The sequence below is a fragment of the Musa acuminata genome, chromosome BXJ2-8 (assembly GCF_036884655.1).
Source record: "Musa acuminata AAA Group cultivar baxijiao chromosome BXJ2-8, Cavendish_Baxijiao_AAA, whole genome shotgun sequence".
Taxonomy (NCBI): domain Eukaryota; kingdom Viridiplantae; phylum Streptophyta; class Magnoliopsida; order Zingiberales; family Musaceae; genus Musa; species Musa acuminata.
In genome coordinates, this window is record NC_088345.1 from 6,472,159 (window position 1) to 6,494,579 (window position 22,421).

Here is a 22,421-nt window from a genome sequence, read left to right on the forward strand (position 1 = left end):
AATTTTTCACATAACTCTCCTAATATCTCATATTGATAAGAGTTTTGTTCACTCAATATATCCTTTTCTTTAAGCCATTAACGTTTAGGCCACCTATTTCCATATCACCCATGTTTTAGGACATAAATAAAATAATTAGATTAAAGAGGACACAACACATTGAAGTATATATTGGTTAAACATGAGAAAAGGGCATCATGTATCCTCGTTTTTAATAAAGAGAAATAATGAATACGAAAAATATTCACTTAGTTTTACTAAAAATAAGAAATTTAATAAAGAGAAATAATGGATACAGGAAATATTCACTTTCACTCGTGACTCTAAAAAAAAACTCCACTGGCAAATATACTATGTCAATCAAATTTTTTTTGTTTTGAAAGATATCATCCAAGTGGGTGTCGACTATATTTTCTTTCACCAACTATATATATATTGTAAAATATAAAAAGAACATATATTTGTCTTTATAAATTTTGATTTAGCATATCGAATTGGGCACTTATTTCTCTCCTTATCATTCATAGGGAATCATCAACTTTAGTCGGTTTGAATAAAAAAGATTAAAAGAAATATATATGTCTACAATCTTAATAGTTTTTTAAAGAATATTAAGGTTATGAAAGTTTCTATTCAAGTTTTAAAAGCTCACAAAAAATATATACGCTGATAAAATTGCACTGCGAGCCAAAGACCAACATGCTCTGTGGAAGCATCGGAACCAAATCTTTTATATTAAATCCTCTAATTGAATTTTTATATCTTGAAAATTTCTATCATTAATTATTATTTTTTGACTCAAATGCATCCTCTTCGGCTTTTGTTCTGTGACGTAATGCATCACCTCGGCAAAGCCTTGTCGTCTCCGTATCCGCTGTTTGACCACGTCGATTCGTCTCTCTCTCTCTCTCTCTCTCTCTCTCTCTCTCTCTCTGTCCGGCTCGTCGTTACTCGCAAATCCGCCGTTGAAGTACGGAACTTAAACCACGGCCGCACAACCTTTTCTACTTGGATGGATTATACAATACGTCAATTAATCAATTAATATAAAAGAAGGTCGATTTTTCGAATCCCTTTACAGATTTTCCGTCGCTTTCTTTCTTTAATTTCGAATATATTTTTGATTTGACAGTCTGTACCCATTTTTACATTTCATTTCAAAATAGCTTCATTAATAAGTTTTTTTCTACTAAGTTTCAGTTTTTTTTATGAGTTTTTTTTAGGTTAATTCCTCATTTTTTTTGCTGTTATAATGTTTTTAAAAATATGTCAAAAATACTGTAACTAGGAAGTCAAATTATTTGTAGGTTTATTTTCAAATAGAGAACATCTTAAAATAATTTCTATTTTAAAAATGATTTTTTGTTTTTAAAAATAAAATTCAAATAATGTGACTTTTGTATGAGTCATGGTGTTTTTCAACATGATTACAATGTTTTTGGTACATTTTCAAACATTATAACAAATGAAAATAAAATAAAAAATATTAAAAAAATATTTATGTATCTTTATAAAAAATATTAGAAAAAACTTATGATTCGCATAGGAATTTAATCTAAAAACCTTAATTATAATATTTTTTTAATAGTATAAAAAAATAATATAATGTAATAGAAATATACTGTAAGAAAGTAAGAAAAAATAGGGTTAAAAAATAGATAGATGATCGTCACATTAAGAATATATTCGAAATCAAGCAAAGAAGAGAAGTCTAAAAAAAAAAAAAACAATCCTCTTTTTTTTTTTGAGAAATCGTTTATATATTTATATTAATATTTTTAAAAAAGAAATTGAAATATTTGAAGGGACATAATTTTTTTTTTTCACGCCACCGAAACTTTTATTTCCATTCTCTTTACGGCCACCCAAAGTCTTAACCACCACCGTCATGTTTCGAACAGATTGCTACGGCTGTGGGCCCGGCCACTTCAGTCTCTATCCGCTCCGACCACGCGTCGCCCGATAACGTCTTGATGCGTAGCTCAGCACACGGGAAACAGAGTGTGCGGGAGTGCGCCCGACCGACGAATCGCCCACCCGCTGGATGACCAGCCACCTGTTCGTGATCGGCCTTCAGGTATCGTGTGCCTGCGGAGGTACCCACCGAAGGCGACAGATCTCGCTTCCCACGCCGCTTCATGTGTGGTATCTGCGGCCGGGTCCACCGGCGCAGGTGATTCCCGATTGTAACGAATCGTTTAAGGTCGACCGCGACGCGTCTCCCCTCTACTTCCCGTTCCTTCCCCCCACACCTTCTTATCCTGCCTCAAAGCTGCCTCTTCGTTCTCAAAGATAGGGTTCGAAAGGGAGGGAGGAGGAGATGGCGCCGCGAGGGAGGGTGGAGCTGCGACGGATCGAGAACCGCATCAGCCGCCAGGTGCGCTTCTCTAAGCGCCGGGGCGGCCTCTTCAAGAAGGCCTACGAGCTTGCCGTCCTCTGCGACGCCGAGGTTGCCCTCGTGGTCTTCTCCCCCGCGGGGAAGCTGTACGAGTTCTCCAGCGTCCTCAGGTGCGCCACCTCCGCCTCCCCGCCCCCTCACCCCTTGCTTATTGTACTATGATTGCTAATACTACAATTCCTTCACAACGACCGCCGCTTTGGATCATATCTTTCTAGATCCATCTCGAAACCCTAGGCATTTGGTCCGCCCGTCTCTTGGTAGCCAGGGCTTCGCTTACCTCCTCTCTCGTTCTTGACCAGACGGCAGGGAGGTCGCACGCGCCTGCCGATGCGGGAACGGGAGAGGGGTCTGAGTGTGTTTTGGGGGCGTTCCAACACTGCCGCTTTCTTCTCTTTGTCAGTTGACTGTATTGTCGTCGATTCTGACTTGCCCTATCATTTCGGTGGCATGTGCACTGCCGTCCTCTTTGTTGTGTCACGTAAAACAGCATAATATGTTCTATTCCCGTAGTAACATTCCACGTTGAACGCAGACTTCTATGCTTGTTATTTTCTGGGAGGAATCGCTTGATTTATCAACATATGATCTTATATAGCGCTGCCATGACTCCCATCAGTAATTTCACATTCTTAGAATATGTTTCTTATCGTCTTAAATTCTGCTGCTTGATTTATCTGCATAGTATAATTTTGTATGCGCTGTCACGACCTCCATCAGTGCCTTTTTCATGTTACATGTTAAATTTTTAGAAGCTTAATCCTTCTGTGGGGCTAAAGGTCAGTTATCACCAACTCGAAGGCTAGGATGACAAGGTCTTTGTTTGCTGATGTATCAGTCTTGTGATCAGTCAGTGGTAAAAATACTTGATTGTTCTTCTCATAGTCATTTCACCATTGCGTCACCACCCATCAATACATTACAATGCCAACTTTAACTTGGATTCTAGAGACAAGACATCGCTATATATATTAATGTCGGTGGGTGAGTTAACGTGGTATCTTATTTGAATTTACATCAGTAATTAAAAAAATGTTAAAGTGTCAAGTCGTGCTCGAAGTTCTGAAATATAAAAATATAAAAATATATAATATAATTAATTAATAAAATTTTGATATTAAATTAAAAATTTAATAATAATTTTAAATAAACAAAGAATAGTATTGTCGTAATCTAAAAAATATATTATCAATCTAATAAATAAAGATTATTTTATACATTAGTCAATAATCTATCGTTAACAATATATTATTTATTATTAATAGTAATTAGGGAAAGAGAAAAAAAGGGTTAACAATTGCAGAGTGTCACGAACGGTCATCGTGCACCCGCAACAACTCCGTTCAATGAATCATTCGTCGTTCTAATATACATGTACAATTGTTTGACAGTATGTTTTGGCTTGGTTTTAGGTTCTTTTGCTTGTAAAAATGTAAGTTCGAACAAGTTGCAGCGCTATAGTGCGATCGCTCACCAAATCGAGCAAAATAACTCCAAAACAGCTTCGTTTTCGTGTGCCACAAGCTGATTTCTACAGCTCGCTGTTGCACGCGAAACGTCAGCCATCTTAGCACCCTAGAACCACCCTGGTGGCACAGGGCTGGATGGGGCTTCGGTATAGTGTCGGGCGTTGAACACTCTTTCGCAAGTTTGCACGTTACCTTGACGGGAACTTGTTGTCGTGCCTGGCACCCGATGAGCAGCTGTTTGTGGACTTGTAACTGTTTATTCAACATTCTAAAGTCCTTGTTTTTCCCTTCTCCCTCTTTTCTCTTGTGCACGTAAGGTGCTTGCTGAATTGCTTGTAAAGCTTCTCCTTTTCGTGAGACGTCGAGACTTGTTCGTCGCTCGTTTTTTGAATTAATCAACTTTCTCTTTTTACAGGTCCTTCGGGACCTGTGAGAGGTTGCAAGTGTGCTGATCTTTGCGGACGCAAATCGCAAGGGCAAAGTGCGACTTAGGTAACACAAGTTAAGTTCGCGTCTTTGTCACAAGGGTGCCTCGCGACTTAGGCAACACAGGCTAAGCTTGTGTCTTTGCCGCAAGAGTATCTCACGCCTTAGGCAATTCCAGCTAGTATCAGAGCGGGCAAGCACTTCGAGCGAGCAGCGAAGGAACTTCGCAACTTCGCCATGGCAAAGCATCGTGGCAAATCAAGCAAGACGGGGCAAGCTGGACCCTTGCCCCAAGCAGTCGCAGGTGGGCTGCAAGTGCATATTCGTTCGCATATTGTTGGAGCCGCTCAGGAGGAGCACGACAGCGAACATGATGAGCGAGAAGTTGGCTACTTTTCGCGAGCGGAGGAGGCGTAATCTGGAGTGCCAATCGGGAAAAAGAGTCATAAGGAGAGACTCACAACGGCGAAAACCCGCTTGGATGTTTTCGAAGCGAGCTTGCAAGAAGCGGAGTTGTGGCCAAAGACTCCATGCAACACCTGTAGGAAGTTGTGGCAGAACTCACTTCGAGGGTGTCCATGTTCACAAGGGCACTAAATGCAGGAGGAAGCAACAACCGCGTTGCACCGCCACAAAATTTGAGGGTACCCAAGCCTCATGGTTATGGAGGGGCCAGAGATGCAAACGAGCTCGAGAATTTTTTGTTCGATATGGAACAATACTTCCAAGCTACGAGGCCTGATTCTGAAGAAACCAAAGTTTCTATAGTGACCATGTATCTGAACGGAGATGCAAAACTTTGGTGGCGAACCCGTTGGGAGGAGGCCCAACAAGGTCGGTGTCGAGTTGACACATGGGAGGACTTGAAGTGAGAGTTGAGAACTCAGTTCCTACCGGAGAACACCGAGTTCGTTGCAAGAAGGAAATTGAGACAACTCCTCTAAAATGCTTCCATCCGAGACTACATGAAGTAATTTTCTACGTTAATGCTGGACATCTAGGACATGTCCGAGAAGGATAAGCTGTTCAGCTTCTTCGATGGTTTGAAGCCATGGGCGCAACAAGAACTACATTGAAGGAATGTCGTCGATTTGATCGGGGCAATTGATGCCGCAGAAAGGCTCACCGACTTCATTTCCTCTGAAGACCCAGGAAGAAAGAAGCAATCTTCAAGCAATTGCCCTCCAAAATATTCTCTAGGGAAGGAGCTCGGGGGCGCACAAAAGAAGATGAGTTCCTATAAAGGGCCAAGCCTGAACGGCAAGGCTCTAAAACCTGGCGAATGCTTCTTGTGCGGAGGGTCGCACATGGTGAGGGAGTGCCCACAAAAACAGACACTCAATATTTTAATAACTTCCATCCATCCCCCCAAATCGGACAAGGGCAAGGTTGTTGCTCTTAGTTCGAGTAATTCTGAATCCAGCAGGGACGGCGAGGAGTCGCAAGGACCCCGAAAGGGAGCAATGCGTTTGTTGAACGTCATGCGGGGTCAAGTGAGGGAGAACATGAAGACAAAGCTACAAAAAGCAGCAAGTGGTGAGCTGATGTACGTAGACATCAAGCTAAATGACCAAACGACCGTGCAATGGTGGACACGGGCGCTACTCACAACTTTATTGCCGATCGAGAAGCAAAGCGACTTGGGTTGATCTTGGAGGAAAGCCCAAGTCGAATGAATGCGATGAACTCGAAGGCCAAGCGAATTTCCGAGTTGGCAAAGGGAGTCCCCATCAAGATTGAAACATGGAGTGGGAGCACGAACATGATGGTAGTGACATTGGACGACTTCCAAGTGATCCTTGGAATGGAGTTTATGAACGCGGCGAAGTTGGTGCCAATACCGTTCCTAAACACCCTATGCATGATGGGGGGTGACGACCCCTGTGTGGTTCCCGTTTCTCGGAGAGGAACCAAATGCCCCCAACAGATATCGGCATTACAACTGAAGAAGGGTACGAAAAGGCGAACTAACATTCGTGGCTACTATGAAGTTAGAGCCACTCGACGAGAAGGCCATTCATGAACCTGCTGTGGTGGTAAACGTCCTAAAAGAGTTCACTGACGTTATGCCACCCGAGTTGCCAAAGACTCTTCCGCCACGCAGAAGCGTGGACCACAACATCGAGCTGGAGCCAGGAGTAAAGCCTCCAGCAAGACTACCCTACCGCATGCCCCCGTCATAGTTGGCAGAACTCATAAAGCAGCTAGGTGAGAACTACTAACCGGTGGTCTCATCCGCAACTCTAAAGTACCATTCGGAACTCTCGTTCTCTTCCAAAAGAAACAAGATGGGAGCCTCCGACTATACATCGATTACCGAGCCCTCAACAAAGTGACGGTGAAGAACAAGTATCCCATCCCGCTCATCGCGGACTTGTTCGACCAGTTGGGCAAAGCTAAGTATTTCTCAAAATTCGATCTTCGGTCGGGGTATTGGCAGGTGCGTATTGTTGAAGGTAACGAAGCGAAGACTACCTGTGTGACCAAGTATGGAGCGTTTGAGTTCTTAGTGATGCCTTTTGGCTTAATCAATGCTCCGTCCACGTTCTGCACTCTCATGAACCAGCTATTCAAAGAGTATTTGGATAAGTTTGTGGTCGTCTACTTGAACGATATCGTCGTCTATAGTCAAACGCTTGAGGAGCATGTCAAGTACCTTCAGATAATTTTCAAGGTTTTTAGGGAGAACACTTTGTTTGTGAAAAGGGAGAAATGCTACTTTGCTCAAACAAAGATCATATTCTTGGGGCATCAAATCGGTAATGGCTCCATTTGGATGGATAAGTCGAAGGTGCAAACGGTTGCGGAATGGCGAACTCTAAAGAAGGTGCTAGAGTTGAGATCCTTTCTTGGTTTCGTCAAATACTATCGACGCTTCATAGTGGGATATTCGAAGCATGCAACTCCATTGATGGAGTTGTTGAAGGAGCAGTCTTGGAGGTGGTCTGATAAATTTGAAATTACATTCCAAAATCTGAATGCTACCGTTTTGGAAGAACCAGTGCTCAAATTGCCGAACTATGGGAAGCCCTTTGAAGTCCATACAAATGCTTTAGACTTCGTTATTGGGGGAGTACTCATATAGGAGGGCCATCCGGTGGCTTACGAGAGCTGCAAGCTCAACGAGACTGAGCGACGGTATCCAGTACATGAGAAGGAGATGACAACGGTGATCTACTGTCTACGAGTTTGGCGACACTACCTCCTCGGTTCGCAATTTGTGCTAAGGACAGACAACATCGCTTTGAGCTATTTTCAAACTGAGAAGAAACTTTCCCCAAATCAAGCACGATGGTAGGACTTCCTGGCTAAATTTGATATGACAATGGAGTACAAGCCTGGAAAGGCAAATGTCGTGGCCGATGCATTGAGTCGAAAAGTGGAGCATGTGAATGCCGTACAATTGGAGCACAGAGGCCAAGCAAGTCAGTTGCACTCCAACTTCCTTTCCAGGATTAGAGATGGATTGTATAGTGATCCCTAAGCAGTTATCCTGATGCAGCTCATCCAAGAAGGCAAGCCACGACGATTTTGGATCCAGGAGGGACTCGTTTGCACAAAAGGAAATATGGTTTATGTTTCTCGAGTGGACAATTTGAGGCGTGAACTCTTAAGAGAGTGTCGTGATTCCCTTTGGGCTGGATACCTAGATATTCACAGAATGTTGGCTCTCATGGAGAGGGCCTTCTACTGGTCGAAGATGGGGGCTGATGTGGAGGAATATGTTCGAACGTGCCTTACTTGCCAACAAGACAAGGCGGAGCAACGGAAGCCGGTGGGATTGTTGGAGCCATTGCCCGTACCAGAATGGTCATGGGAGAGCATTTCATTAAACCTCATATCAAGGTTACCACTAGTAGGGAGACTCGGATTGATACTCGTGGTAGTCGATCGATTTTCAAAGTATGCAACTTTCATTGCTGCTCCCCTACACTGTTCAGCAGAGGAAGCGGCCAAGCTGATGATGAAGGATGTGATGAAGTATTGGAGAGTTCCGCACAATATCATCAGTGATCGAGACGCTCGGTTCCTAGGACGATTCTGGACCGAGCTATTCAAATTGTTAGGGTCCAAGTTATACTTCTCCACAAGCCTCCACCCCTAGACGAATAGCCAAACCGAGAGGATAAACTCACTCCTAGAGCAATATCTTCGGCACTACGTGAGTGCTAACCAACGAGATTGGGTGAAGTTATTGGATATTGCCCAATTCTCCTACAACTTGCAGCGGAGCTCTGCGTCAAACAAGAGCCCCTTCGAGATCATTACAGGATAACAATCGTCAACTCCTCACACCATGGCAATCGGGTATACTGGGAGTAGTCCGTCAGCCTACCACTTCGCAAAGGAGTGGCATCGAAATGCAGATATTGTGCTGGCTTACTTGAAGAAGGCGGCAAAAAGGATAAAGAAGTGGGCAGACTTGGGAAGGCGACCGTAAAAGTTCAAGGTCGACGATTTGGTGCTAGTAAAGCTCCAACCAGCATCACTCCAATTCGTTAGGAACAAAGTACACAAAGGATTGGTGCGCAAGTATGAAGGGCCCTTCCTAATTATTAGTAGGGTGGGCAACGTCTCCTATAAGTTGCAACTGCCGGCGTGGTTCAAAATTCATAATGTTCTTCACACCAGCAATCTAAAAGCTTACCACTCGGATCCGCAAGATGCTTCCCGAAGTGTTCCAACTCGGCTACCCCCCACTAGAGTCTCCTACGAGAAGCGAGTTGAAACTATTTTAGCGGATCACAAGATAAAACTACCCAATGGAGCTGAGCAGATCGAGTACTTGGTGAAGTGGCGAAAGCTTCCCCGAATTGAAGCCAGTTGGGAGCCCGAAGATGCCCTGCGACATGAAGAAACAACTATCAACAACTACCAATAAGCGTCGACGAGGGCGTCGACAGGTTGAGTGGGGAAGAATGTCACGAATGGTCGTCACGCACCTGCAACAACTCCGTTCAACGAACCTTTCGTCGCTCTAATCTACATGTACAATTGCTTGGCAGTATGTTTTGGTTTGGTTTTAGGTCCTTTTGCTTGTAAAAATGTAAGTTCGAACAAGTTGCAGTGCTACAGTGCGATCGCTCGTCGAACCGAGCAAAACAGCCCCAAAACAACTCCGTTTTCACGTGCCACAGGCTAATTTCTGCAGCCCGCTGCTGCACGCGAAACGTCAGCCATCTCAGCACCCTGGAACCACCTGGGTGGCACAAGGCTGGATGGGGCTTCGGTATACTATCGGGCGTTGAACACTCTTTTGCAAGTTCGCACATTACCTTGACGGGAACTTGTTGTCGCGCCCAGCACCTAGTGAGCAGCTGTTTGTGGACTTGCAGCTATTCGTTCGACCTTCTAAAGTCCTTGTTTTCCCCCTCTCTCTCTTTTCTCTTGTGCACGCGAGGTGCTCGCTGAATTGCTTGTAAAGCTTCCCCTTTTCGCGAGATGTCGGGACTTGTCCCTCGCTCGTTCTTCGAACTAATCAACTTTCTCTTTTTACAGGTCCTTCGGGACCTGCAAGAGGTTGCAAGTGGGTTGATCTTTGCAGATGCAAATTGCAAGGGCGAAGCACTACTTAGGCAACACAAGCTAAGTTTGCATCTTTGCCGCAAGGGTGCCTCACACCTTAGGCAATTCCAGCTAAGGCCGTGACAAGAGGGAGATTAATGTATCACCGATAGTGGAAAGTGAGGAAAGAGAAAGCAACGATGTCGAAGGAAGTTATAGACGACAATAGCAACAGCAAAGGATTCAACTTAAGACAATCGCGACCGTGGAGGAATCTACGAACTACAGCAAAGGTAGTGGCAGAAATTTCAGAGGGCGTCCGTCAGTGACGAAGGAATCTATGATCCTCTCCCTCAATGGTGAAAGGAACTGCACACAGAGCAATGACAGAAGGAAGCTATGGGTTTTTGCTAGGCCATCAAACTAGTCCACCTACGACAGAGGAAGGCTTGGTCCACTGCATCTGCGGCAACGACAGTAGGAGAAAGCGTCGACGGCGAAGGTAGCGGCAGAAAACGTCGACGGCAGAGGTAAAAGCAGCACCAGGGTTGGCTCGAGGTCACGCGAGCGTGCAAGGGTAGTTTTTGTGAGTAAGAAACTGTTTAGTAGGTTTAATCGAACCAACTAACCACTGGTTGCTCGCCCGAGGTGCCTAGCGCCTGGGTTTATGTTAGTGCCCAAGCGACGCCTCATTGAAGAGCGTCGCCTGGTCCACCCATGAGGCACTCGAGCCTTGTCTCGCCTTGCCCAAGCGCCTGACAAGCATTTGAATGTCTATTTAAATCACTAATTTGTATCACTTACCATATTACCAAAGAAAGAAAAAAAAGTTAAATTTAAAATATTATTGGGAAGTTTTGATTAATGATGCTTTATACGGGTGAAAATAAGCGCTAGTGAAAGATCTTTGTAAATAGGAAAATCTTTTTGTCATAGTTGAAATGACACTAATGTCTCCAAAAATGATAGATGCAATAATTAATTGGTTAGTCATTAGTTTGTTTATTTTTTCGTATATTTGGAGTTTTATTAAAAGATTGGTTCAACATAAAAAGAGAAATTTATTTTTGTTATCATTGGTTAATGTAATTTTGTACATCTTAAATAAGCATCATTGGTTAATCAAAATAAATTTGTTTTTAATTATCATTGGTTAATGAGATATCAAAATTTCAACATAAAAAGCTTTGACATTTGAATGATCATGTACATTTAATGTAATAAATATATCTTTAATTTTTTTTAAAAAAATCATAGTGAGATATCATGTGAGATGGATCATGTACATCTTTAAGTTTAAAAAAAAATTCATAGTGAGTTATCATGTGAGACGTGAGGCTGGAATCTTTTTACATAGGACTGCCTACTAGAGTTGGAGCAAGTTTGATGTTTATTGCATTTTCTTTTTTTTTTACATTATTTAATGGTATTTCTTCATATTATTAATCTCAGTTGAATCAAACTTCACACATAAATCAAACTTAATTAAAATATTTTGACATTCCTGTCTCAGTTGAATCCTTTGACCTCCTTTGGTTTCAAGGAGATCTTCTGTGCTGGAGTTCTAAGTTACATTGGATATCAAAGCTTTCAGTGGTCAATCATGGAGATTGATATGAGGTTTTATATAATATAGGCTTTCATTATCAGTTGTAAGACTAAGATAAAGACTTACATTTTGTTTTTCAATCATAAGCGAAGCATAAGAAGTAGGAGTAGATTTTTTGGTGAATATAATGAATTGTAACATATCTTATGCACTTTCACAATATATTAAAAAAAGTAAAGTCAAAAGATATTTAGAAAGATATGACTTACGTGGTAACATCTTAAAAGGTAAAAGTCATCACTGAATGAACTTGCTATTGGATGTTGCCAAATGTGCCGCCTCCAAAAACGATGCTGATTTTGGCTATACTATTAGCATCTGTACCAACAGTTTTCCTTAATCAATAAAGTAGACTCTCATATGAGTAAACTTTATTATGGTGCAATCAGGGTTATTAATTTTATACTATACTGGTGTATCGAGGTTTGCCTAAAATAGGTATAAAATCTATTACAAATATTTAAAAAATAAAAAAATCAAGATAAAAATTTTAAATTAAAATCAAATATATTTAGTATATTTTTAGTAAAATTAATATAAATTATGTAAAAATAGTATCACATATTTTTTTGGAGCTTTAAGAAGGAGTCTTGTGCAAACTTCGTAATTTCGATCTGTTTCGTATTGTTCTTCCTCTTAATCCTCCCAAATTAGCTTCCTAAATTTTATTCAATCTATAAATTATTGTTTTTTTGAGTTTAGAAAAATAAAAATATGAAAATAAGAGAGAGAATGTGAGAGAAAAAAAGAGTTTGAGGGAGTTTGAGAGTGAGTAAAATGGATTGAAATAGGAGGAAGGAAAGTGTTTAAAACCCCTTGAAGAGGCTTCCAATGATTAAATTGATCGTTGGAGCACTATTATCATTCGGTAATGGTCGATTTTAACCGTTATCGTCTGGTAGAACCCTGTATCGCTCGATAAGGGGCCAGATGTGGTTCGCATGTCGATCTACTGGTGGATTGAAACACACTATCCATACCCGATGGTATGGTATGGTATTGTAAATCTTGGGGATAACAAGATAAACATGATCTAAAGGCCTCTGATGATGATTTAATACCTTCATCATCATAAACATCGAGTATAGTTGTTTTGATAGGTTGTGATATTTACGCCACTAGCATGTCAATTGAAAATATCATCCCTGTTTTGGTAGATTGAAAGTACTTGGGGTTGTCCAATGTGGAAATAATAAGTGACAACATGACATCCTTCTTAGGTTCCTGTTAGGATCAATACGACACTAAGAGGGAGAGTGAATTAGTGCTTACGAAAAATTACGTTGGTTTAAAACTTCGTACGATGAAAAATGATATCGGAAATATGTTAACTTGAAAACACATTCGTAAGCGTAGTTAAAGTAAGAAATCAGTTTGCAATATGAATGAAAAGCATAAATAGAAATGCAAATCAAATTTATAGTGGTTCGATCGTCGTGACGTACATCTACTCTCGATTCCTCTTCACTCGAGGCCATCGGCTTCCACTACCGATCTTCTTTCAATGAGCGAAGATCAACTACCCTCCTTTTACACTCTTTCTCCTTTTCACAAGTTCATGAGATAACCTTTACACCCCTCAACATAACCCTTACACACTTCCCTTAGAACAACCTCTAAGCTCAAGGAGGAGGAAACTCAATCTTTTCAACACATTTACAACTTAGAATTCTTTCCCCTTTCTACTTAATTCTTTTATCTCCATGCAGGAATAGCTGAGGTATTCATAGACCCCAAATGACTTAAAAAAGGAGCCAAAAAAGGTCTCATCCCGGGTCCTGACGGTGCCATCGCTTGTGCTAGACGGTACTATCGCATGCAACACTGACACTAGGCGGTACCATCGCCCGGACTAGCGATACCACCACTTGACACAGTTTGGGAGATTGTGTCTGAGTGGTACCATCGCTTGACACTAAGCGGTACCACCGTCCAGTCTGGTGGTATTACCGCTTGACATAGTCTCGGAGACCGTGTCTTGGAGACTGAGCCTCTGGCGGTGCCACCATTTGACCCAACTTTTGGATCATTGAATGAGCCTTTCTCTTGGCCCAAAACAGCCCCATTTTGAGTCCAATTGGTCTATAATTGAGTTGGCCTAATTACATTCTAAACCAACCCAATTAGAATTAAAAATACTTCGATCTAGACAATTATTACAAAGCATTAATGACATGTTGTCCGATATGCCATTGGTTTATTTGGCACTTCGTCCGATCCTTCGACGCATCGTCCTCTCCTTCAGCGTATTGCCCAATTGACATGTTGTCTTCCCGCAACATTCGATCTCCTTAGCGCAATATCTGATCTTCTTGGCCCGAAGCTCGAACTCATGACACGAAACCTTCTGTCGACACGTTGATCGTTCTTCCGGCCTAACATCAAATCTCTTGACATGTTTCACTTCGGCCTAACATTGATTCTTCCTACTTTAATTGTCTCTTCATGACCGAAGCTAGTCCTGTATCACTGAAAATGTAGATTATATTATAAATGCTATCAATTGATTTTGATCATCAAAATTTGAGATTCAATAATTCCTTGATCCTATAATGACTTCGGGATGATGATGTTTGAAGAATAGAACTTTGGCGAGATTTTAGATTGTCAAAGGAGTATCTTAAATTACATAGGTGATATTTCCCCCTAATTTCTTTGGAGAAATAAATAGTAACCAATTAAGAGTTTAGAGAAACTTCCCTTGGCCAATACAAGGAGTGCATCAGGTGCCAAGGCCTTTAACCGGCCAAAATAGGAAATATTTTCTAATATAATTCCATGAGGATTTGAACTAGCCAAACCAAGTTGTTGCATTAGCCTTAGATTATCACACTGAAGAATCCAACTAGGGCATAAGGGTACTTCAACGAGAGAATATTTTAAATATTTTAAATATTTTTATTTTATATACTATTAAAATTGAGACTAAGTTGAATTGAACTAGGAGAAGAAAAAGAGAAGGGAGTTAGTAGTCGATAAAAATACAAGTGTATAAACTTTTGGATGCTCTTGAACCATTCTCACTTTTTAAATTAATAAATTATGATCTCCTTCAAACTAAAACACTTACTAAAGGTGACATTTTGACATCATGACAAATCTCATATTTTTATCATTCATTTAAATTATGTTTTAAAATTTTGGCCATTGGTTTTATTTAGCAAGAGTAGATTTTGACACACCTAATGTATAGTGATAACTATACAGTCCTTACTTTTGAGGTGCAAATCAATCTCAAATCTCATATGGTTGTCAAGGTTTATTGTTTTGCATTAACCAAGTGCATTGGTGTAGCAATATTTCTTGTCTAGTATACCTTGTGTCAATACTAGCATGTACTGGTAATTTAAATAGTCAACTAAAATCAGTTGAAGCAAGAAAAACAAAATCATATTTCAAGGTCAGTTATTCTCATTTCTTGGTATATAAAATTAAAATTAAATAAGAGTAAATAATATCTAAACCATAAATGAACAAAAAATAAAAATTATAATTCTTATTTTTTGGATTTGTCAAGGAAGAACTTTATACCAGACAAGCATCTTCGTTGCCCAATCTTAATCACATAAAAAAAAAAGAGTTGAAGATTTGAATTAGGCATCGAAACTTTAAGATCCAAGTAAAATAAACTAATCCCAATAGTTTATTTTGCTTGAATATATATATATATATATATATATATATATATGTGTGTGTATATATATATGTGTGTATATATATATATATGTGTATATATATATATATGTGTATACATATACATATGTATATAATACATATATATATACCACAGTAAGTGGTAGAGTTGAGATGGTAACATTAATATATACATAACCTCTTGAAAAAAAAAGTTCGATTAATTTTGTAGCATAAGAAATGTTACAAAGTTATACTATGAGATAAGGTTTGTCGTACCAAATAGTACCACTCAGTATGAGTGATATATATCAATTCAACAAGGGATTGGTACGCTCGATACCGCTTGATACGTATGGTACATAATGGTCCGATAAAGGATTGATACATAGATCATCCTTTACCGGGCAGTCCCATTATATGACCCGTATCGGGCAAATACAAGATTTATACATATCAATAATAGATGGATTTTGACTATTACCGTTCCAGGACTCGGATTGCCATATTTCAAATGATCAATTTGATCGTTGAATTATAGGAAAGAATTTTTAAACCCTTTCATCCATCACATCATCCGCCCAAGGTGTAAAGGTAAAGGCAAAGAGGAAGACAATCAGTGATTTAAAAAGCGTTAGGCGCCAAAAGGCGCCAAGGTCCAAAAACGCCCAAGGCGCTAGGCGCTTGCCCAAGCGCTCGCCCGAGCGAAGCGAGACGCTAAAATATAAAAATATATAATATAATTAATAAATATAATTATTTAAAATTTTAAATAAAATATGTTATTAAATTAAGAAAATCTAAGATACTTCCATGTAGGATCTTTTTTTGATACCATTGGAGACTCTATTGAATTGCTCTCTACACTTGTCATTTATGTTGAAACCTAACAATAATTTCAAATAAATAAAAATTAATAATATTAAAATTAAAATAATATATTATTAATCTATTAATAAAAATTAATCATTTCAAAATTCAAATAAACTTAATATTAAGAGTATACTGAGCCTGACGGAGAAAGGAAGCAGCGACGAGCAGCGGCAGCGGCGAGCGGCGGCGGGAAAGGGAAAGGGAGCGGGAGGCGCGAGCAGCGGCAGGGCTCGCGGGAGGCGCGAGTAGCTGGAGGGCTCGCAGGAGGCGCGAGCAGCGATAGCGGCGAGCAGCGGCAGCGGGAGCAGGAGCGACGAGCAGCGAGATCGGGAGTGGCAGCGGTAGCGGGTTAGGGTTGGGTAAGAGTTATATCGGTTTAGTTGGTTTGATTGAACCAACTAATAACCGAACCGGGACCGAACCAGACCTAAAATCCTGGTTCGGTCGCCTTGGTTTACCCAGGCGCTCGCCCGAAGCGCCCAGCGCCTGGGCTCGGGCGAGCGCCCAGGCGGCGCCTGTTTGAAGCGCGCCGCCTGGGACATTAGCGAGGCGCTCGGGCCTCGCCTCGCCTCGCCCGAGCGCCTCTTTCAATCACTGAAGGCAATAACATCAATTCTCTTCTTAATTGGAGAACATCCAAGGGAGTGCCTATGCTATGAAGGAAGAGTTGCTGGGGTTATCCCAAGAGCTGGACTTGGGTGAAGGCTCTTAATTCTGAGTATAAATTATCCATAGGTTTCAAGAAGGGTTTGAAAAGGTTGGGGTTGGCCTCTTATAAATTTGGGTACTTGATTGCTTTAATGCGTTTTAAAGCGAGATACCTTGGATTGGAGCTTGAGGAGGATCTGTTTATTGACTACCCTGAGGATCGAGACGTTTAAATGGAAAGCCAAGCAACTTTCGATGACAACCCTAACTCTTTGCCTGGTGCTTAATAATGTCTCTTTTTCTTATTTGTAGGTCGAGTTCACTTGTAGGGGCCTCATTTGTCTACTGTATTATTCTTTTCCTTTGAAAAAAACACTTTCTCTCGACTACCCCCAAGGGATTTTATGGATGAAACTTTTTAAGGTTGGAGATATGCCATGTTCTTAGTAATGTTCTTCCTTTTATTGTACCGAGGCAATATGTTTCATCTCGGATGACTTCGATGACCCGATAGGGCCCTTCCCGGTTCGACGCTAACTTTCCTCAAGATCAAGTGGGGTCATAGATCTCGGCTTTGCGTAGCACCTAGTCCCCTAGTCGAATGCCTTGAGGGCGAACACCTTGATCGTTGAGCTTGGTCATCGCCTTCTTATATCTCAAAATTCGTAGATGTGCAACGACTCTAACCTCATTCATCAGATTGAGCCTGGCTCGAAGTCCAGCCTCGAAAGTTTATTGGTCAAAATTTTTGACACAAAGCATTGGGAAGATTACCTCGGGTGGTAAGTACCATAGGCTAAACTGAAGGGTGATTCTCTTGAGTATGTCTCTGGTGTCGTTCGGGCTTCATAGCTTCCCTCTGTTTGATTCACGACTAGCTAAGAGCCATTGAACACCGTTAATTCTTGAACTTGGAGTTCTAGTGTGAGCCGGAATCTTGAGAGAAGTGCTTCATATTTGGCCTCGTTATTAGAGATCTTGATCCGAAATTTGAGGGCCTGTTCAAATGTCTGTTAGTCCGGGGCCCTTTAGAACGACCCCAGCGTCGCCTCTATGGGAGGTGGTAGAACCATCAATGAATAATGTCCAAGTTATAGGAGCAAGGCTATCCTTAGGTGGGCAAGTTAGCTCCGAGATGAAGTTTGCCGGGGCTTAGGCTTTTATGGCAGTTCTTGGCACGTATTGAATGTCGAATTTATTGAGTTATATGAACCATTTGAGTAACCTCCCTACAACATCGAATCGTGATAAAAACCTATCGAAGCAGTTGGTCGGTGACGACTTATATAACATGCGCTTGGAAGTAAAGACGAAGCTTTCTTGCTGTAAACACTAATACAAGTGCCATTCATTCAATCGGAGGGTACCGTTCTTCGGGTCCATTCAAGATGTGGTTGACATAATATATGGGCTTTTGTCCTCCCGTACTGTCTTGAACTAAGGCGGAGCTGACAACCAGGTCAGTAGTGACCTCCCTGCAACGTCAAATTGGGATGAAAACCTATCGAAGCGGTTGGTCGGTGATGACTTGTATAACATGCGCTTGGAAGTAAAGACAATTGGTACTTTAGTTTTTTGAAAGTCTCCTGGCATTCTCGAGTCCATAGGAAACCTTTTGATTTTTTAGGAGCTCGGAAGAAAGGTTGGCACTTGTCTTCAGCTCGAGATAAGAATCGGCTCAAAGTTACCATTCGTCCCGTCGGTCATTGGATATCTTTTACATTGAGGTGGACGCATTTTTAATATGGATTGTACTTTTTTAGTATGTATGTCTATCCCTCTCTAATGAATGACAAATCTCAAACAAAATTTCGAGTGTACTTTGAAAGCATGTTTGGTTGGATTAAGATGCATGTATCTCTTGAGGATTGGAAAGGTCTTTGCCAAGTCAACTAGGTGCGAATCAGTTGTTTTGCTTTTGACTATCGTGTCATCCATATATGCTTTGATATTCCTCCTGATCTGGTGCTTAAATGCTTAAAGATTTTGTTTACCATTCTTTGGTACGTTGCTCCTGTGTTCTTCAAACTAAATGGCATGACTTGGTAGTAATATATCTCTCGATCAATAGTGAAAGAGGTGTGCTCCTAATCAATGGTGCCTTCCTTATCTGGTCGTATCCCGAGAATGCATCCATGAAGGTGAGGAGCTCATGACCCAAGGTGGTGTCCACCAATTGATCCACTCAATGGAGTGGATATCTTTTGGACATACTTTGTTGAGATCGATGTAGTCAATGCACATCTTTCATTTTCCATTAGACTTCTTAATAAGTACAACATTGGCGAGCCACTACGGGTATTGTACGTCAGCAATGAACCCTTCTCCCAGTAGTTTAAGGGCAAAATTTCGAGGCCTTTGCTTGATTGGTCGAACTTTGGCATTCTCTTAGAGAAAGCTGATGTATTGCACTTTCTTCTCATCTGGTAACATTGAGCTTATCTTGATGATCCGATAGAGTTCCGTTGGTTTGGGGTGTGAAAGGGGTTTAGCCAAATCTCTTGGGTCTTTAAGTGGCGTCTTGGGCTAGATTTTCTTGGGTAAAGAGATAGCCATGAGGTTGCACTATCGGAACTCTCTTGGGTTGCTTCTTAATTCGCCGACCTTGATATTGGTCGAGAATTTCATTATCATGTGATAGGTTGAAACGATTACATATAGCCTGTTTAGTGTAAGTCATCCTATAATGGCATTATACACCGAGGGGGTATTGACTACAATAAACTTGGTTTTTATTATCTTTTAGCATGGTTCCTTTCTAAAAGTGACGTGTAGGTTCATGATCTCGAGGGGGGAGATTGAGTCGCCCGTGAATCTCTTCATTAAGGAAGTCATGAGGGTAAGATCATTATTCGTGTCTTACCTTTTGAAAGACATCAAAGTAGAGAATACCATAACTACTAGAGCATCATCATGATTTAGATCGAGGCATTCTATCTCCTCCTCTCTAAAGGTTATTAGCTGGTCACTTATGGTTCAAGGACATTTGTCAATGATGGCTCGAGCATATGCTTTGCGACCCGAGATGTTGTCTCCTTTGGAGGTTGAGCCATCGACAATGATGTCTATTTGCCTTTCAATCGACCCCTAAGGTAGAGGGTGACGATTCTCAACACTTTCGGATGAACCGATCGAGGTGCCCTTATCGTATGAGTTCCTCAATATGTTCCTTCAGGTCGTGGCAATCTTCAGTGTCGTGGTTGTAATCATAGTGGAAGCAATAATACTTGGCTTTGCTTCTTTTTTTTAGTAGAGTTCTCATTGGCTGAGGGTCTATAAGTAAACTTTCTCTTTTATATATATGATTACTTCTGTCCTGGTTAGGTTCAATGGGGTTAGCTCAGACAGTGGTTGAGACAGATCAGACTGTTCACCTCTCCTTCGTCATGATGTTTGGTCGTTCATCTTTGTCTTTTGCGAGGTTCCCCATGCTTGTTCTAAAATATAACATCGGTGATGATGTACTGGTTGACTCTTTGAAGTACTTCGAGCATCATCGTTAGTGGTCTTTCTACTAACGACTAGAAGAGGTAGAAGTGTTTTAACCCCATTATGAAGGACTGGATCACGAGCAAGGGGTGGACATTGTCTACACTTCGGATCTCATAGGTAAATCGATTAACAAAGTTCATTAGTGTCTCCTCGCCTTGTCTTAATCCTAGAAGCATCGCGATCATGGGCCTCGGGTGTACATTCTTGAGGAAGTAGAGCTTAAACTCTTTCACTAGTTGAGCGAGGAACTGACTGATTGAGGTTTGAGATGAGCGTATCACTCTCTTGCCGATCCTTTTAATGTAGTTGGGAAGGCATGACACATTAAGACGTCCGAGATGTCATATAATGACATATGCATCCGAATGGTTTCCAATGACAGGAGACAAAAATTGGTGGGAATTGTTTCTTCCTGTATGTTCAAAATGAACGAGGATCAGGCCGACGTAGAACCGACCTGTCCCTCTCCCTAAATTAGTGGAAGCTAGGATGCATTTCCTCTAAGCGTCGGTCCATTTGTTATAATCAGATTTTTAGGGAGTCAATCTTTGAGTCATTAGAGTGGGTCTCAAACCCTAATCGGAGCTAAAAGGTGGCAGTGACGCCTGCCAAGTTCTATGGGTAAGGAATAGGGGGCTTTCTCAGTTGATGGTTCAATGGGTCGTGGATGAGTAAGGGGAGCTGGTAGCCCATTTGAGGAAAGGCATACGAGGAAAGATGTCTTGAGTTGGAGGCAATATTTTATCCAAATGTCTGGGAATAGGATCGACCCTAGGATGCTCTTGCATCATCGAGCCCTCCTTTCACCAAAATATTAGAGAAATTTATCGTTGATGTCTGTATCAACATGACGTGGTCCTGATCCGAGTGCGATAAGCTGCCCGGGTTATGTAGGATCTTTCCAGCCTTGTTCCTCTACAAAGACCAAGGTCGGGGGGTCCTCCCAAGTCGATCCCTCCGATGTTCAAGTTAGTGATCTTATCCCTTTTTCTCTTCCTTTTGGAAGTTGCGAGTATCTTTTTATATTAACCTATGAGTACCCCATGTATATCTCGTGGTGGGGGTAGTTTGTAACCAGCCCGAACTGCCCCTAAATCTTCTTGGTAACTGATGGATCGAGCTAACCCCTTATCTTTTTGAAACATTCCTATGGATATTTCATAAGGGAGATTGATCTAAAATTGATCTGAAACATCCTTTAATCTTCCTAAAATATATTTACAAATATTTCATAGAAGAGTTAATTTGTAATTGATTTGAATTACCTTTTGGTCTTCTTGGGGAGACAGCTCAGTAGTTCGATGGCTCGGAGATTTCCTGGGCCGCTTTTTCAGACCTTGATCCTTATGGATAAGAGAACATTGGTCCTAATATGGTGTTGGCATAATAAATGGTGGTTCGCTGATCTTATATTTCCTATCAAATATAATTAAAAAATTACTAAATACCAATTCACATTTGAAATGTGTGTTAGGCCCTCAATGCATATTTCAAATATGCTCTTAGCATCTATATCAAATATGATTTAAAAAAATTTATCAAATACCAATTCATATTTAAAATATGCATTTCAAAGCCTTAATGCACATTTCAAACATGTTTCTAAATACAACCATTGAATGTTAAATATATCTAATAAATAATACAATAATTAAAGTTTTTAAAAATAAATTCTCATTTGAATCAATCCTAAATCCCTTGATCCATACAATTTATTTTTAAGCATAAAGCCTCAATCCTCATAGTTCTATAAGAAATTTTAAACATATATATTGAAGAATAATCATAATCCAAACCTAATTGTATGAAATTAACTTAAGTTTAGGTTTGAAAAAGAAACTTGAATTTAGGTTGGGATTTACCTTGATTTGGAAAAAAAATTTAAATTTTGATATTAAATTTAATCCTCCTATAAATCAACATATCTAAATAATTAAATGTTTTGATAGAGAATGAGTGAGAGAGAGGAAGTGAGAAGGGAGCTTATAGGGGTTATTTATAGCCACCCAACATGGTCCAAATAACTAGTATGGTAATACTAATACTAGTCAATTGCAAGCCCTTATTAGGTCTGGGTGAGGCTTAAGGAAGAGAGAGATAATCAATAGAGAATTATAACGAAGCATCTATTTGTTGAATAATGATTCTAATAATAATTATTATTATTAAATTATAAGTCCTAACTAATTTAAAGTCGGTTTATATGTACCTTTTACCATCATCGAGATCCATAATATGTCATATGTTTAATTAAGTTTAAAATATTTAAAATTTTATTTAAAATTTTTATTAAAATATTTTTAGATCTTCCTTTTTCCTCTTCTCGTACCATTGACATTGATCATTTTACCTCTAGTTAAATAATAAT

At 40.5% G+C, this 22,421-nt stretch overlaps 1 protein-coding gene across 4 annotated transcripts in view; it reads left to right on the forward strand.

The window, feature by feature from the left end:
- Positions 1-1,994: 1,994 nt before the first annotated feature.
- Positions 1,995-22,421, forward strand: part of LOC103993448 (truncated transcription factor CAULIFLOWER A) — a 47,003-nt gene continuing 26,576 nt past the window's right edge. Inside the window, exon 1 of one of the 4 annotated variants that reach the window (XM_065120400.1) lies at positions 1,995-2,508. In XM_065120400.1, the coding sequence (XP_064976472.1) occupies positions 2,321-2,508 (188 nt within the window). In that variant the 5' untranslated portion in view covers positions 1,995-2,320. The remainder of the gene's footprint in view (positions 2,509-22,421) is intronic. The other 3 variants (XM_065120399.1, XM_065120398.1, XM_009413522.3) reach the window with 3 other exon arrangements.